General features: G+C 36.1%; 1 protein-coding gene across 1 annotated transcript in view; it reads right to left on the reverse strand.

Moving 5' to 3' along the window:
- Positions 1-17,245, reverse strand: part of pou6f2 (POU class 6 homeobox 2) — a 500,431-nt gene extending 483,186 nt beyond the window's left edge. The window contains exons 1-3 of the mRNA XM_048595820.1: positions 17,184-17,245; positions 15,681-15,752; positions 14,414-14,545 (exon numbers count right to left, since the gene is read on the reverse strand). Coding sequence (XP_048451777.1) covers positions 14,414-14,518 — 105 coding nt within the window. The 5' untranslated portion in view covers positions 14,519-14,545; positions 15,681-15,752; positions 17,184-17,245. The remainder of the gene's footprint in view (positions 1-14,413; positions 14,546-15,680; positions 15,753-17,183) is intronic.
- Between the last annotated feature and the right edge of the window lie 408 nt (positions 17,246-17,653).

Genomic DNA, 17,653 nt, shown 5'->3' on the forward strand with positions numbered 1-17,653 from the left:
CTATTACAGATTCAATGAGTTTTCCATTACTCTCCGCCCTATTAAAGATCTACTAGCATGTGAGGATTTTGCCATCCTTTGTCAAAATACTCTTTTCAAGAAAAGCTGATCTAAGAAACACTGCAGTGTAAGACATGCAGTCCAGTATATTTTAAAGTGCATTTGCGCTATCAAAAAAATGTGCAGATATTGGCAATATTGGGTGCATTAACTGATGGTAACATAATTGGTCATACACTTCCTTAAAAGAACACATACAAAATAGTTTTCATCCTTCAAAGTGAGTGTTCTGCAGCACTGATTAAGGTCTTTTGTGTACTGTAAATAAAAATTACCATTTATATTAAAAGATCAACAGACAGAACACTTTTGCGTTTTATATTTAAGAGCAAGAACTACTTATTAAATCCACAAATTATCTCAATGGCAAGTTAATGATTTCTGGTCACTGCAGAAAAGATCCAGCCAAAGGGTTCTCTCTCCTGGATTATAGTTTGGTCTGTGTCAGGAACAGCAGGTGAGGAAAGGGTAAACTGCTTGTTATTAAACTTTTTGACATTTACCTTTGATGGCTACCGTTGTTCTTATAAACCTTTACTGGCAAAAAAATAGGGAGGAATTAAACTCCCTGAGCTGCACTTCTGCTATTTATTGAAAAGTTTATGCCTAAATGGCTCTATGTAGAGAACAGGTGACCGGAATTCTTTGCAGACTGGATAGCCTGCCCTCAATGTCCATTGGTCGATGAATGCCTGTGGGTTTTTAATGTATTCATTTCTGAAAATGGTATTTGATATGACACATGATAATCTATGAAAATGTTAATCAATAAAAATAGTTTAAGCTGTCATCAAATGCACTCCTTCAGTCAATACTAATATCGCTGCAAACAATGTCACTGTCATCAGGGCTTAATTTGCACAGCACTTAAATATTGGACTCAGTGCTTCAATGTGCTGGTCTTCAAAGAGGTAAACACATTTCCCTCTTTTTAGGGCAGATGCACTCCACATACATTTAGCTGCAGCAAATCCTCCCCTTTGAATACTTTGGTAGGTCCACTGGAGGGCAAAATTAATACTTAATTGAATCTCACAGTCATCAAAATAATCAATATTTTTTATTATTTATTCTTTACAGTCTGTTGACTGTTTGAAACCTCATGGGGAAGGTTGAAAAGGATTCATGATTTTAACATGCTATCGCTAAACAATGCGACTTTCAGCACACATTAGGTTTGGGCTGTGGAAAGAAAAGTGACTGGGTTAGGGGCACATTCTGAAAAGAAACTAATTTCTGAGATTCAAGCACAGAAAAAAGGAAAATAGAACACAGCTGCACACATGGAAGAAGGCTTGTTTCTGAAGCATTTTATCATATCAAGAGCAGAGCTGAGCTTTCATAATGCTGACATTCCTCATCCTGACAATCCTAAACAAGTGGAAAGGATGAGACCGTAGATATCATCTTTCATCACAATCTCTGGCTCCACAACAAACATGACAGATTTTTTTTCTTTTGCACTGCTAATTACTGAATAAAACTTATTTCCAAAACAACACACTTTCAGACATAATTAGACTCAAATTTTAATCCAAGATGTAAATGGCAATAACAGTCATAAAAATTTTCAGCTGCTTTGTGTACATGTGATGTTTTCACCACAGACAAACACTAAGTGAAATGCTGGAGCCTCAGCAGTGGCATTTTCTAAAATCGAAGATCATTAAATTAACCTTTCATGCTCCATATGCCTTTAGTTGGACATTCACGTTTTCTTCCTTAGTGTCCACTCTTGTTTACTTTCAACTAGAATGGCTAATGGTTTTCAGCAAGCTTTACAAGCAAGCTCGACACAAGCAGTACAATTGTTCTTTCTGAAAAGTAATTGTTTGCAATGCACATTTTTTCTTTTATTTAAACCACTGAAAATGTTTCTAGTTGATACCAATTATTATTTCAAAATAGCAAATGATCAGAACATTGCCTTTGAGTGTACTGAACATAAATACCATACAGATAACAAAAGAAGCAGGTTTCATATATGTCCACAAATTCCAACAGATTGAAGGAAACTAACAGGTTCAAACTTAGCTAATTACATTGCAATGAAAAATTTACGAAAAAAAACTCAAGCAAATCAAAATAATCTTAGGATTCACCTATGGCCACTGATCTTTCAGTGACCTTTTGGTGTAAGAAAGATTCAGAACAGACCCAATCTGACCTTAGCTTTAGGTGTGTTAGTGGTACACACGGGATACTTACAGTCCATGCCATACTCCCTTCAAGTATGTAATAAAGTATTCAAGAACTGCTCCTGCAGAGAACACTCACGCAGTCGGCATTTTCTCCTGCACCCAGTGCCACTGAGCTCAATATTCTTTGAGCTGAGCTAGTTGTCTGTCTTTCAGTAGCACAGCATAGTTCAAATGGCAATCCTCGGCCCAAGACAGCTGAATCACTTCACTACCTACGTAGTACGCCATTTTGAAGCTATAATATCCTTAGACTGTCCTCTCACTGCAGTCTAACATTGTTTTGAAGAAGAGACAATTTATATATAGTTTTCTCCTGATTTTTTTAAAAACAGAATTTAACAACTGTGCTACATTTAAATTTTAGGATTTTAATTACAAATGGTGTCAATCACCCTAAAAATCTAAACTTCACATAATAATTGCAAACAGATTACTTTAATCTTGATGGACATTCTTCTGACACCATAAAGGCTTAGAAGCAAACCAATTCTCAAACAGAAACAAATTTATTTTTACCACCTTGCAAAATATATAACAGCAATGAGTACATATTTTGTTGCATGCTACTACCAAGGGACTTCTTGTCAAAGTCAACTTCCAAGGCAGCCTCATGGGAACTGTGTTGTGCACATTCTCATGGAAGGTGTGAAAAATCTGATTTTCCAAAATGGATCAGTAATTCTCTATAAAGTAAAAAAAACTAAATCGATAAATCTTTGCTAAGTAGATTGCAAACGAAAAATTATTCTTCCATTGACAGCGCATTAGGAAGTCTAAAACAATCTAAACACAGTATCAGCACGTCACCTCCATACCAAGAGTTCTAGATACTTACATAGTCCTAAGATACTAATTGGAGAACTTTACCGCACAAATGAGGGACATGGTGTACTATCTGTAAATCTGTCTGAAACAATCTACTGCAAATAATTAAGCTTAGATGCAGAAGATAGAAAGAAACAGATGATTAGAGTTACAGTCACAAATTTCTAGGTGATCACGGTGCAAGATTTTAGTTCATCTCGTTGACTTTCAAAAACACCTCAAACGCTTAACAGTGCAATGTTAACAAAATATGTAGATTAATGGCATTTTTTTTCTACCAGCTTGTGTTGTGACAAAAGAGAATTGTTTGCTGCTGCTACAGTTAAATAACTATTTAAAAAACACTAAGGACAACATGCTGCACTTCCCCAGCTGAAAGTCAAACTCTTCAAATTTTTTACATGTTTTTCAACATATCAGCATGAAGCATCGACCTGGTCTGGAATTACTTAGATGAAAAGTAAATGCACTGATTGTTTTCTCAGTGTGATTTTTCATCCCCTCTTTGAGCTGCAGTCACACCGACAAGCTACTGCTATGGTGGTTGTTTCAGTTCCCTGCCTTGGCCTACTGCAGCTTGTGACACAATCAATAGCCAGGTTATGAGGCAGAGGAAGCTAAAGAGAGATTATGCTGATGAGGAAGGTGACAGAATTATCTCACTGGATTTGTTCTTCGTATCACCTTCAATCTTTTCCAGTTCTGACAAGGATAAAATCCAACGGAAAACAAAATGGAAACAGCAGGCTGTGATTACATTTTTTTTCAACAACCAAATGATAAAAAGAATTCTTCCATGCCAGAGTAAAAATAACTATGCAGAACTAGATCCCGTAACTTGTAATTAAACAAGCAACTCTCTATAACTAAACAAGTTATATCATCAGCTGCAAAAAGCTAGGACAAAATATAAGAAAATATTTGAGAGCAGCATACGAACTTCCTCTCCTTCTTTCCGCAACCAAACAAAGAGGCACCAGCAGAAAGAATGACTTTCTCACAGAATCGATTCACAAGTGTTTCAAGCTGTGATTCCATTTCACAGAAGGAATAAAGCACAAATACTTTTGTCTTAAGTCATGTATTCATATAAAGGGACCAGCAGTTCAATTTCACCTGCTCTCCAGTTTGTGTACAAGAACCACTAATAACAACGGGTGAGTACAGTTTGTGTGCATGTGTGGTTGGGGGTGAGGGGGAGGGTGCAAATATGGGGAGAAAAAACACAGAAAAAGGAGCATAACAGGACAAGAGAAGAAAGTACACAAGCACTGGCCAGTCTCGTTTCTGGTTAGGATATAAAGCTAGTCCAAATTCCAAACAAATGAGAACTTACAACAGTACACTAGTTCTAAGCCATTTAAGATATAGCTAAAGTCATTAAATTTCAACTATTAGAAATTAGCATAGTTTCATGCTGTCAGCAAATGGTGGTCTTTGCAGTGGCATTCAAAGTGCCCTGATTCCTTCAGGATAGAAACGTGCTAATACAAATGAAGTAGGAAGGCAGAGGCAGCTAATATTAGAGCCCCCGTGATTGAATAAAGAAAAAAAAGATTTACACAGGAAAGAAACATTCCCCCACTTCGTCTATTCAGTACATTTCCTCTATACCTCTCCTCTGCTTTAAAGTTTTTAGCTGCTCTTTTTCTGAGAATGTGGCTCACTTATGGAATTTATAGGAAACTTCCACAATCCAACATTCCCTGTAGGAAGCCATGCTGACAGGAGGTTTGGGTAAGAAAATCAGAATTATAACTTTCTGTTCCTCTCCCTGATCCATATCCCTTTCAAGTGAGGCCTTCCTGCTGGTGCGATTGAATAAGCTCCAATGATTCTGTAGTATCACAGTGGGTGGCCAATCTTCATGTGAGTGTTATTAAAGCAAGGGACCACCACAGGTGCACACAGCTTTGTCCTGATCCATGATTTTCCGGCAGGGATCTCTGGATCACAACCAGGATGTGTGCAAACCCACCTCTCTTCTCTGTGATTTAGAGGTTTGGTGCAGTTGTTCCTTCAATATTGTTTATAATATAGTAACTCAACATAAACCAAAAACTGAAATTTGGAATTTCATGGTATGCTACTTGATCCCATGCTATATTGGACATCCTCAACTTTAAAAAAAACTTCAATTTAAATAGCACAGTAAAAACTACATAGTACTCCTGTGGATCACTATCAGACAAAAAAAAAAGACACTATGCCAAAGGAAATATTAGTCCAGGTGACTAATTAGTTGATCGCGGATATAGTTTTTAGACAGCATGGTAAAGAATAAATAATATAGATTTGGAGAGACAAGAGAAGTTTTGGAATGGAATCCCAGCAATTAGGGCTCAGATGGTTGAAGACACGAGTGGGATGAAACAAGTGGAAATGCACAAATAGTTACAGTTGAGTGAGCACAAATTTGGTTGTAGGACTGGAGGAAAGTACTAAAACGGGCAAAGGTATGGCAGGATTTCAAAAAAGGATGAGGGTTTTATAAACAAAGGCAAAGATGGATTGCAAGTCAATATGTATCAGTATGCACTTAGCTAACAGGTGAACAGGAGTTGGTCAGATTTAGGATCTGGATAGCAAAGATTTAGATGAGCTTAAGTTTATTAACCTGCAGCATTGTGAACAGAGGTAGGTAAGTTACAATAGGAGATATAAAATGTCTTCAGTCAGATTTCAGAAATAATACATTGCTACATTGCAAAATAAATTTTACAACTCTAATAAAGTTTTCTCAAAGACAAACTAGATAGACCACAAAAAACCAAATTAAGTAAATTATACTCAAAGTGATCTCTTGATGCATTGAGATTATTATTCACACATTCACAAAATTAAATATACCCTCGCCCATTCATACACTTAGTGTTTGCCCACCATATGGTCTTGCCGTTAATACACAAGCTTCCGCTGCTGCAAGAAGGAACTTGCACTGATAAAGTGCAGTCCATAACCTCAGGATTATCCAAATGTTTAACAGTCAATGAAGTGCTTTTCAAGTACATTCATCATTGCAATGAAGGAAAACATGGAATCTATTTGCACACAGCAAGATTGCACAAACATCAAGGAATCAGATGATCTGATTCATTGAGGAAAAAATATTGTTCAGGATAATATGATAATTCCCCTATTCTTCAAATTGTAACAAGGGATTTTTACATTGAACCTCAGAAAATAGATATATTTTAGGGATAACACCTCTTCTGAAGCATAATGTCTGCGACAATGCAGCATTCTATCATGTAATCCACACTGAAATTCCAGAATCTCTTAGCTTTCAAATTTATGGTATAGCAATTGAATGTATAATGTTAGCCTCAAGAGATAAAAGTGCAGCCTCTGAGTCAAGGTTGATTTATTCAGCTCTGCAGCACTTCCATCACCAATAATATTGAAGTCAACAAGCCCAATGTGTGTACATATTCTTTCTGTTTGCAAAGAACAGGGCCACGAGTATTAATATATACAGCTTTCAGGATGCACTTGTGCACTACAATGCGAGCCCGACTGACAATCCTAAATCAGTTATCAGCATAATATTTTGCACATTCAGGATTAATTAGCAAATGCTGTCCAATTACAGAATCACATCTAATGTTGTACACTACTTTGTGAGTTTTGCATGAACAGGCTGGTTGGGTATGATCAGTACCTTGCTTGTTGCAAACAGCTGGAGGAACATGCTGTTTGATATAATTTGCCAGTCTTTGGCACACATGGCCTACATACCTAGCATGACACCAAGACTGAAATTCACGTTCCACATTACTCATTCGAGCAATAGGCAGAATGTCTTTTTCGACTGATATCAGTAACCTGTTATCAGCAAAACAATACGTGTTGCTACTGCATAGCTGCTTGAAGCAGCTAACTTCAGCTTAGGGTGCTGCCCTTTGCAGATAAAAATAACATACGCACACACTGTGCCTATTTCAACTTAACAAAATAGGCGACAACCATTCTCTGACTCACTTCTGTGAACAACGTCTTGACCATTCAGAGTCAAATCTGCCTAGTTTAAATTTAAACAAAGCTTGGCAGTTAACTGTCAATTATCATCTCACCAATGTATGCTGCATGGCAACACTTGTACTAATCACAGTGCAATCACCAACCAATCAGCAATTTCCTCTCATACCGAATAATTGTTGCTTCACTTTTACATTGGAATTTATTACAAATTGTTCTGATTATTATAGTATGAAAAGCTTTGTCAAAATGTGTTTATTGTTCAGCAATTTCTCATGCTGTTTCCTGAATTTCCAACCACAAGGTCAGTTTCTATTGTTCGCCAAATTTCAGACTTGAACATTTTTCTTTGTTAACATTTTCCAAAACAATCCTAATGTCATATGCTAGTTAGTCTGGCTTTGGGATATCGATAACATGCTTCTGGTGAAAACTGATTTTTGCTAATTTAATCTGTAAATTACATGGGATCAACTCAATACAGTTCTCGATTACTCTCCACTATGTTCATCGTTTCATGGTTTCAAAGCATAAAGAATTTTCAAGAAAGCCACAGAACTTTGATCAAAACAAACAGGGTAGAAATTTGCCTTGGGCAGTAGCGTAAAATGGTATCAAATCTGCCTGCTGTTGTACTCACCACTCAAAATTCAGTTCCATTGACATCAACAGGATTGAATAACAAATACGGCACGTAGCAGGCGATGCCACCCAAGATGAATTTCTACCTCAGCTGTCTCCTAATTTCATCAGGTGTGCTAATATATGTTGGTACTAGGCCACTGAAATATGCATTTTGAGGGATAACAAGACACACAAATCTCATCAAATTTCTGAACATTCTGAATAGATGTTTTCTTTGATGTCCAAATCAGTGATGGTTTTATTTAAAACAGACCCAAAATCTTTACCTCTATTGGAAAGCTAGTTCCACCTTTAATCACCATTTCCTCAAGATCTCTTGGTACTAAAGATGTAGGTAAAATCTTCTGCATTAAACATTGCTAGTCTATTTTTCATCGATGTTTGTTTGAACAAAAAAAAATGAAAATATTTTCCAGACCTATAATACTTGGCTGATGCAAGGAAAATGATCAGAGGAGGGAGGTATAAAGCCACAGATCTAATTGGCCTCAGAATTAAATTTCCAAACTGCCACAAACCACTAATGACTGCCTGTGTGCACCAATTAATGACAGCTAGCAACCAATCCAGCGAATGGATGCTGATCCTCCTCAAACAACCAACATCACCAAGGTTGTGTGTGCCTCTTAGTGACGTCAGCACGTCCTCACCACCCTCCCACTCATAAAAGTTCATCATATGAATAGCAATTTCAATAGCCAATAATAGTACCTTTGGTAGATTGCTGTGTTTTATTTTTAAATTTATCAAGTTTATTGCTACAAATAGAAATGGCAAAATTATCTATCTTTAAACAGTTTACATCATTCAGCTTGTAGTACATCACTTTAAATGTACCAATGTGGAGGAAGGAATTTTATGCTCTGATTACTTGTGTACAAACTTAGGAACACAGGAGCAGGAGCAGGAGTTGTTATACCATTCAATGATCTATGGTCATATACCTGCCTTTGGCCCATATTTCTTAATAACTTTGCTTAACAAAAATTTATCAGATTTAAAATTAATTGAAATAATTAATATTAACAACTTATACTTTTTTCTTCTTTCCAGAATAAAGTTGTAAACTTTATTTTCTTTTGTCACCTTGCTTCTTATTACAAGTTGGATTCGTAAATTTACGAGGGCAATACTAAACTTCATGATTAACAGAGTCTGTTAATTAACAGATGAAACTTTTTTTAAAAATCACTGGCGTGCTTTAATATGTGCAAATTTTGATGATATACAGTTTGTTTAAAAAAAAAAGTCATTATCCAGGTACAACTCTTCAGAGTTGAGCTTATATCAGATATGCTCTCCCACCATATTCCTTTGAATTTCATGAGCCTCCTTTTTCTTGGAACTGCACTTCCCTTGTAATGCCATATCGTGTTGGTGGAAACTTCTAAATCCATCAGTGATAAAGCTTTAGAAACTGCTTTACTGTCTCACATTACATAAAATTAAACTTTCTCATTCAGCTGAAAGTGTTTTGTATTGTAATTGTTTAGATATAGGCTATGAGACTCCCTTGTGTAATGTAAGTGACCCATGAAGTTATAAAATTGGACATTCCTTATGCATAGCGACTATGATTACAGTAAAAGGTTTATTGGCATGAGTATTTTTAAAAAGATGCCCATTACTGGGATATGGGATAATTCTGAGAGACCTCGTCAATTTTAGCTTACTGTATGTATAATTACAAAGGGGCAGAATTGCACACGTATGTGAGGAATTATGGCAGCAGTTAGACCGTGTTAGACCAAAGTTGTATCTAATAGCTCCTGAGAGTACACGAAAATGAATAGCTATCTGAACACACGGTCTCTCAGACTTTACATATGGCAGTCCCAATAAAAATGTGTTTTATTTTGTTAAAAATAAATCAAAAGTTTGTCTCAGAGGGGAAATGAAGATTAAAGAGCTCAAATTTGAAAGGTTGCAAACCATGACAAGCCTACAATGTTTCATTTACAGAAATCAAATTGGGGGACCCAATGATCCAAACAGGATGGGACGGTGTATCGCTTGACTGGTATGCAATACAATTCTCAGTATATAAGGAAAATAAAACTTGAATGAACTTTTACTGTGTAAACTGATTAGCTTGATGTAATAACATAGAAATGATTGTTTTCCCAATAAAATTTTACAAATTCTATTTCTTGATTATGGCTGAGATGTCTACTGATTCAGTTTAATGAATAAAGAAACGTCATCACACACATAAGCTACTTGTACACCAATATTTCAATGATGTGAGCCAAAGTATTTAAAAATCTACCAATACTTCTCAGATATGAAAAGCAGACTCTTAAGAAACTGAATAAACACTTATTATTCAGTTATAAAATTAGAAGGTATTTTAATTAACAGATCATGAAAATATACTTTTCCTTCACTGCTGAAAAGTGAATTCTGGTCAAAGGTTTTTCATTGTAGCAATGTATCTGGGACACCAAAAGAAAGCATTTATTTTTTCCTACATTAATTATATTTACTTATCATATATTTTATAGGAATCACATATTTATGATTTCCTGTCTATGTGCAAAACTACGTTACAGAAAATATACAAATACTAGCATTAACAAATCAAAATATTTAACTTAAGTATGACACAAGAACACAAATATTTAGCATTAAATTGCAGGCAAGACACAAAGCTAATTTACTGAAGCAGAGTCTAAATAACACACAGTCACATAATCTTCATGAACACTTAAATGTTAACCAATTTTTAAAATTGCAATAGTGAACCTTTCAAACTCAAAATAAAACTCTTCACTGCTACAGAAACTAAATGAGTTACATTAAAAATATTGCTATTTTGGGGTTCAAACTTATTCCACCTTGAAAGGGTTAATACTGAAAAGACAGTCATGTTACATCTCGAAGCAACAAAATAAGAAACATGTTTAGAATATTAGTTATCAGCTCCCTTACTCCATCAATCGTCCCCTTACACACCTGTGCCTGTAAACAGACCCGAAACAATCCCTACCCACACGCACAGACAGACACACACACACACACACACACACACAGCTCTCCTGCTTCATGTCACAGCAGTTTTGCTTTCTCTGTACCTCATTTAACAAGCTGAGCTGCATTATGGTTTTCATACCCAGCGAACATACAAATGCACAGCTAGTCCAAGCCCTCAGGCCTAGGGATCATGATGGCATGGTTGGACTGTTCCCTGGGGACAGCAGTGTGAGAAGGGTGACTGGACGCTGTGACCTGCCTGCCTCTGCTGAGACATAAACAGGAGGGTAGTAATACTGATGTCATGCAGAAATTGAGGCCTTACTCAGATAAAGACAACTCTATAAAATATGCTTAAAATAGAAAAATTAAAGACTGCTGACCTCTGACAATAACAAAAATTTGCGTCACTAAAATGAACTTTGAGCATTGAACATAGTTTAAATAATTTACATTAAAGATATTTATATTTTACACAAAGGCTTGATTAATAAGCACTGAGATATTCTGTAACATAATTGTTATTTAATTTCCATCCAAAACTCATTTCAGTTTCTCTAAATTCTCCCTGAAAAGTTAAACTTGAGCAATTTAATTAATTTGCCCCCTAAAACAGTAACCTAATTTTTGAGAAACAAAATTAATTACATAAAGGGAAGTTGAGGATCATGCTCTTCAAATTAAGAAGAATCTAGAAAGAGTACAAGCTTTTTCACAGAGCCTGGCTGCTCAAATGATATGTGAAATCTACAAGAACAAAATATCCCTAATCCTCGGGTAATTGAAAATATTTTTTATCTACAATCATGTTGTGTTTTCATTCAAGAATTTTACTGATGGATTCATACTGAAATTTGAGGTCCATTTGAGAAATCTCCTTCAATCTATATGTCCCATTTCATGTACATCTTTATAATTAATGCAAGGTATTAAGAAAATCCTGTTCATCTAGATTCAACAACTTTTTTTATTATCTTCCAAAACAATTCTTAAAGCACTTGGACTGCTGGTGTCAAATATTGTACATGAAGCAGATTAATTTAGGTACTGAAAAGTCTGAATCTTTTAAAAAATAAGATTATAAAAACAACATTAAGTAATATTTCTCTAATGACAGCAGGTTCAAAGAAACAAGCAACTTTGCATTGAGATGAGAGTTTACTATTTCATCATTTAAATTTTCAAAATATACAAAATTAAATGCTTCTCGAGTATTCATTATTTTCCCCAAAATTATTTTTCAAGGAATGGTTTTTATTTGTTTAAAATACCAATGCTAGAAGGATTCAGATTATTATGGTCAGTGGATGAATTTACACTATGGAATAACACTGAGATTATACATTTCCAAACAGGGTAATTAAATAATGAACTGTACTATGAAATATCCAAATTAAAAATTGCACAGGAAAGAAGCTAAAGCAATGTAAAAAGGTCTTTCTTGTGGGTAAAAATTTTGTTTTCAAAATAATTTGACTGTTTTGCCAGTAGTCGAATTGAATAGGGTTGTAACAGGAAAGAAATCGAGGGAGAGAAAAACAGATAGATAGAGAAAGAGAAAGAAAGGGAGAGACCACATAGAGAAGGTAAGTGAGAAAAAGTAACCTTTTCAGTCCATTTAGAATTGATTTAATAAAATTTTAAATTATATCTACATAAATCCCATGACATCTCCTTCAACAAATATGACCTTTGCAGAGTTGAATATTCTGAGATTAGATAACCTGATTGCCATCTTCCAAGGCTCACAGAAGTCCTATGTGGAACACTATGTAACAGAAAACTACATTTTCAATTTTGAAAAATAGACATTTCCTTTGGTCAATGGCATTATGATTTGAATAGGACAGGTTGTGAAATAAAGTCAGCTGAATCTGGCAACAAGAAAGGTGACCTATATAATTTTTTTTTGAATTGTCTTATCTATTATAGGCCTGTCAATTTGGCTTCACCGTGTCATCTAGATCACACAGTATGTTATTAAAAGAAGAGGAAGAATTAAAAGATACATTTTCTGCTGCAACTGCTGTTGACTCTTAACTGTACCATTACTTTAACGAATTCTTCAAAAGTATTTTGTTATCTTAACATTCAGCATTTGAAAACTTGAGGAGATATATCAATTTGTGTTTTTCTACAAGATAAGTAAAGGTTAATCCATTAAAACTGTGAAGCTATTATAAATGCCATTTACTTTCAATGAATGGAGAATTAATCATTAACAACGAACACTTGGTACTTAAACTGCACCTCAGTTTTGTGCTGTGCCAGATTAGCAAATATTCTCATCAACCATATTTGGAATAACGGATTAGTTTAGCAATAGATATCAAGTAATTCAAGTTAACAATAAATGTACAAAGACAATATATTATTGAGAAAAGCAAAGAGCTGTCACCATAAAAAGTACAACTGCAACAAATGAGTATTGTTAGAATTTAAAATGTCCAAGATAGCAGCTATTCAAATTAAATTATGAACAGACCAAAACTAATCTGGATTATTTAATGAATGCAGAGCACTCACTGTTGAGGACTGATATTAAAAATAATCTTCAAAACAATTATGTTTTTTATTAACAGTACATCTTGCTCATTAAATCTTCTAAGGCAGTGGGGTAAATGCGAGTAGGCAGGCTCACGTTTCAATCACATTTGGAGCTCTTCTCCATCAATTTTCTAACAGAGTGAGTTGCTTCCAAGTAACACCTTTCACAGAAATCTTACACATTAAGGAAACAAACAGACACATACAATTATATGGCTGATCTTTACACATTCAATATATAAAATTACATATTGATATATTTGTCCTGGAACAAATTTATTATTTATATGGTTGTGATTTTATATTATTTGCCAAAATATTCTCTGGAAAATGCTTACTTTACGAAACCTGTCTTAACCAACCTTCCTTACCCAGAAGAGCATAATTCCACCAGTTCCTGTGATTATTTGCAGATAAACAAGAAGATTACAAGCCTGGGATTGCTTTCTAGATGATTGTGCTTAAAAGCAAAGGACACGTATACCAGGACTACTTAGAATACAAACAACGCAAGAAGCACTAGTGACCCATCTGGTATCCAGTAGACAAAGACGAAATGGCTCTAAAGCCCAGCATGTGAGGCCTTTGAGAAATATTCTTCTGGCATTTCATCACAGCAGCCCTAGACCAGTTTATCTTGGTGGCTTGAGGGAGTAAATAGAGCTGTTTATTAAAGCTACTCTGCTGTATTACATTAGACGGAGCGGACCACCTGGACCTTTTAGATTGTTGTAGTTTTTTTTTAATTTGCAGACTGGCTTCTGCAACAACAGGAATTACTATACTTACTAAGGACACATATCATTTGGATTTGGGGTAAAATATAAAAGACAGAACAACACAGCAGACACATTAGTGGAACACTGTAAATCTCCCATGAATGCATACCAGATCAGAGTCTTCACACCTCCTCAATGGTGTGTTGCATATATAAAATAACAGTAGAAAGGGAATTTAAAAATATCTTTGCATGATAAAGTCATATTAATCAGTAAAAAAACCTAAAAGCAAATAGGTTTCAACATTAATTGTAAGGGTTGGATGTTAAATCACTCCCTCACAAAAGCTGCACATAACTGCAGACTAGATAGTAGAAAAAAATCACAAATATGAATTATATGAATCATACTGTTATACCCCCATGGAAAAATAAGAGAGGAGTTAAGAAATGGCTGACTCCATACCTGACCAATTACAGCATGCATGGTCCCTGTATCCTGCTGGGCCAAGAGATCGCTATCCATCATACATATCTTGTGAAGAGCAGAATGGGGGTTTCTGCCATGCATCTGTCAATCAACCCTTGCAGTCAAAATCTTCACCAAACAGAGGCAAAAGCAAAAAGTCAAGCTGCTTCACCAAATAGGATTGAAAAAAATCACATGACAGCATGCACACATACACACACACAAACATACTGCATGTATTTCCTGCACATAAGATGTGACCTTGCTTCAAAATTGCAACATTCAGAAATTTGGCATTCGGTTATCTGGTTATGTGTTCATTTTAAATGAACAAATAAAGAAAGCAAGCTTTGTTTGGAAACACAAAATGATTTATGTAATTTGTGCCATTTTTGCAAAACATCAAATTAAGTCACTGACATTCCCCATAACTATATCTACAAATGAACAAGAAAATAATAATAATAAATATGATGGCTTGTAGATTAGAGAATCTCAATACTAGTATTCTGAAGTGTACTAATTGAAGGTATATGTCGAAGAAACAAATAGCAACACGTAAAAGGTTTATGTACACATCATGTCACAAAATTTAAAGTTTAAATTGTGTTAAATTTTCTGCAACACCTTTTTCTAATATACAATAGCAAAATGTTACAATAGTGCACAAATCATATTACTGTTGAATGGAAAATATCCTGCTCTAAAATATGAGCAAATATTTCTATTTGTCAAAAGTGAGATGCAAAGATCCAAATACACATTTGTCCTAGTGGTGAATGAATGAGGCACTTGATTGTTGCTTAGTACCTATTTAATTTGCATTTAGAAAACAATATGTGTTTGAAATAAATAAATCACCTTTTAATTTGCACTTTACACATTTGTTCTTTACCAAAAGTTAGTAAATCATATCCAAATGTCATTTCAATTCAAATAAAGGGCGTTTGAAGTTTGTGCTTTGTAATTTGATTGATGTGGAAAAACATTTGTAAAACATTGTTTGTTATAAAATACTCCCAATACATGGTTCAACAAAAGGCTAGTATAGGGTGCATCTAACTCCGTTTGTAATGTATCACGGAACCTTTTTTTAAACTTGCTTCATATTTCTTCGGTTCCAAGACAATGTTGACAAATGAACGTTACCAGAAGCTCTGCAACACTTGCTCCATTAGACAGTATCAAACTGTTTCCCTTTGCTACAAATTATAAAACATCATCACCAAGGGAATATTCGACGAGTTCGGTCTTATCTTTTTACCTGTGAGGTATTCATAGCGTCCAGTTGCAGAGATAAGACTTCTTTGCTGATGTCAGGCCCTTAATTGTCACTCTTGGGGGTCATAGAAAGTTATGATTAATTAACTTCGGTAAACAATTTTGGACGCAAGTTAGGTTTCTTAAACAATGTTAGCGATCACTGATGAAAATCACTGAATGGGACAACTCCCTGAGCGACGTTTAACCCAGGATTGTAGCACTGAGAAGGATGAACCGCTCTCCCAGTCACGAACAATAGATGGAGCGTGTTCCAGGGATCGTGACCAGGAGCTGGATGCTGTGGGCACTCGTAGCCCACCATTATACAAGCAGACATTGTACATACACTTACTCACCACCCCCCTCATCCGCCACACACACACACACACACAAATAAACTGTACAAACCCTCAAGCACACCCATTCCACACCCTGTACAGACATCCAAGCTCCATTACACACATCCTCGTTCATTTACACCCACTGTAACATAATCCCCATTCACACCTCTCATATCCAAACAAACCCATCATACACGCTCACACCGCAACCCCCACACATATCACACCTTCACAAGAAACTCAAATTCACGCTCCAACACACTCCAACGTTCAACACACACACACAGTTCACAAGTAAAAAACAGAAACACACCTCACACTCCCATTCGATAATACATGCGACAGTCACACACACAGCAAGACATACCTACGCAGTCCTTACACTCAACACCCTGCATGTCCAAGTACAACACACATTGCTCACACTTACAAAGCCCTTTCAGTTCATACATATCCATGCAACGCAGCCTTTCCCACACACCATACGACACTCACAAGCAAACAAACGCACTCAAAGACAACCTCATAGTCACCCCTCAGATTCATCCAAACTACAGCCACTCCCACAGGCCAAAAAAATCCAGAAAAGTCTACACACGTACACACCACACAAATACACCTCTCTCACAAATCTATACAACTCTCACACAAGCAGTAGAGAGCCTCTTGTAGTTATATACACTCACGAATGTGAGGGCTGTGCATAAATATACACCTCTCATGCTCACCTCACACATACCCACAGCCCCATATCAACAACAACTCACACTAACAAAGATCATTATACTCTTATGCTCGTCCCTACACACATCCCTCACACCCATTATGCCTCATGCTCAAACATTCACACATTTACATTACACACACCCCCTTCACTGTTACACGCAACCCATACTCACAGACATTCCACACACACACATATATACACACACAACCTTTTGTATACTAACCCACCTCATTATCATGTAAACCTCTCACACACTGCTCAGTTTCAGATACAGACCACCCACATTTATACCCTCACACACAAACCACCCACTTCACACTCACTGCCACACAGCCTCTCACACATATCATGGCAAAACAGTCTCTCACGCCTGTACCCCAAAAACAAAAAGGATACAGTGTCCCACAACTTGTGCACTCCTCACACTTACACATACCTCATTCACTCCCCATTCCCTCCACACACTGTAGTAGTATTATCACTGAATTATTAATCCAGAGACCCAGGGAATGTTTGGGGGACCCTGGTTTGAATCCTGTCAAGGCAGATGATAGATTTGAATTCAATAAAAATCTGGATTAAGAGTCTAATGATGACCACAAATCCATTATCAATTGTCTGGTTCAATAACGTCCTTTAGGGAAGGAAACTGCCACTCTTACCTCGTCTGGCCTACATGTGACTCCAGACCCACAGCCATATAACTGACTCTTAAACTGCCCACTGGGCCATGAGGGATGGTCAATAACTGCCCTAGCCAATGACGCCCTCATCCTGTGAATAACAATAACACCCCACACACTCTCAAAACGTTGTTACATGCATATACTCACATATATTCCTGCTGGAACACACGCACTAGTACATATTACACACAAAAAAAATCACCATTCACATTTAAACTAC

The sequence above is a fragment of the Rhincodon typus genome, chromosome 4, assembly GCF_021869965.1.
Source record: "Rhincodon typus isolate 14 chromosome 4, sRhiTyp1.1, whole genome shotgun sequence".
Taxonomy (NCBI): Eukaryota; Metazoa; Chordata; class Chondrichthyes; order Orectolobiformes; family Rhincodontidae; genus Rhincodon; species Rhincodon typus.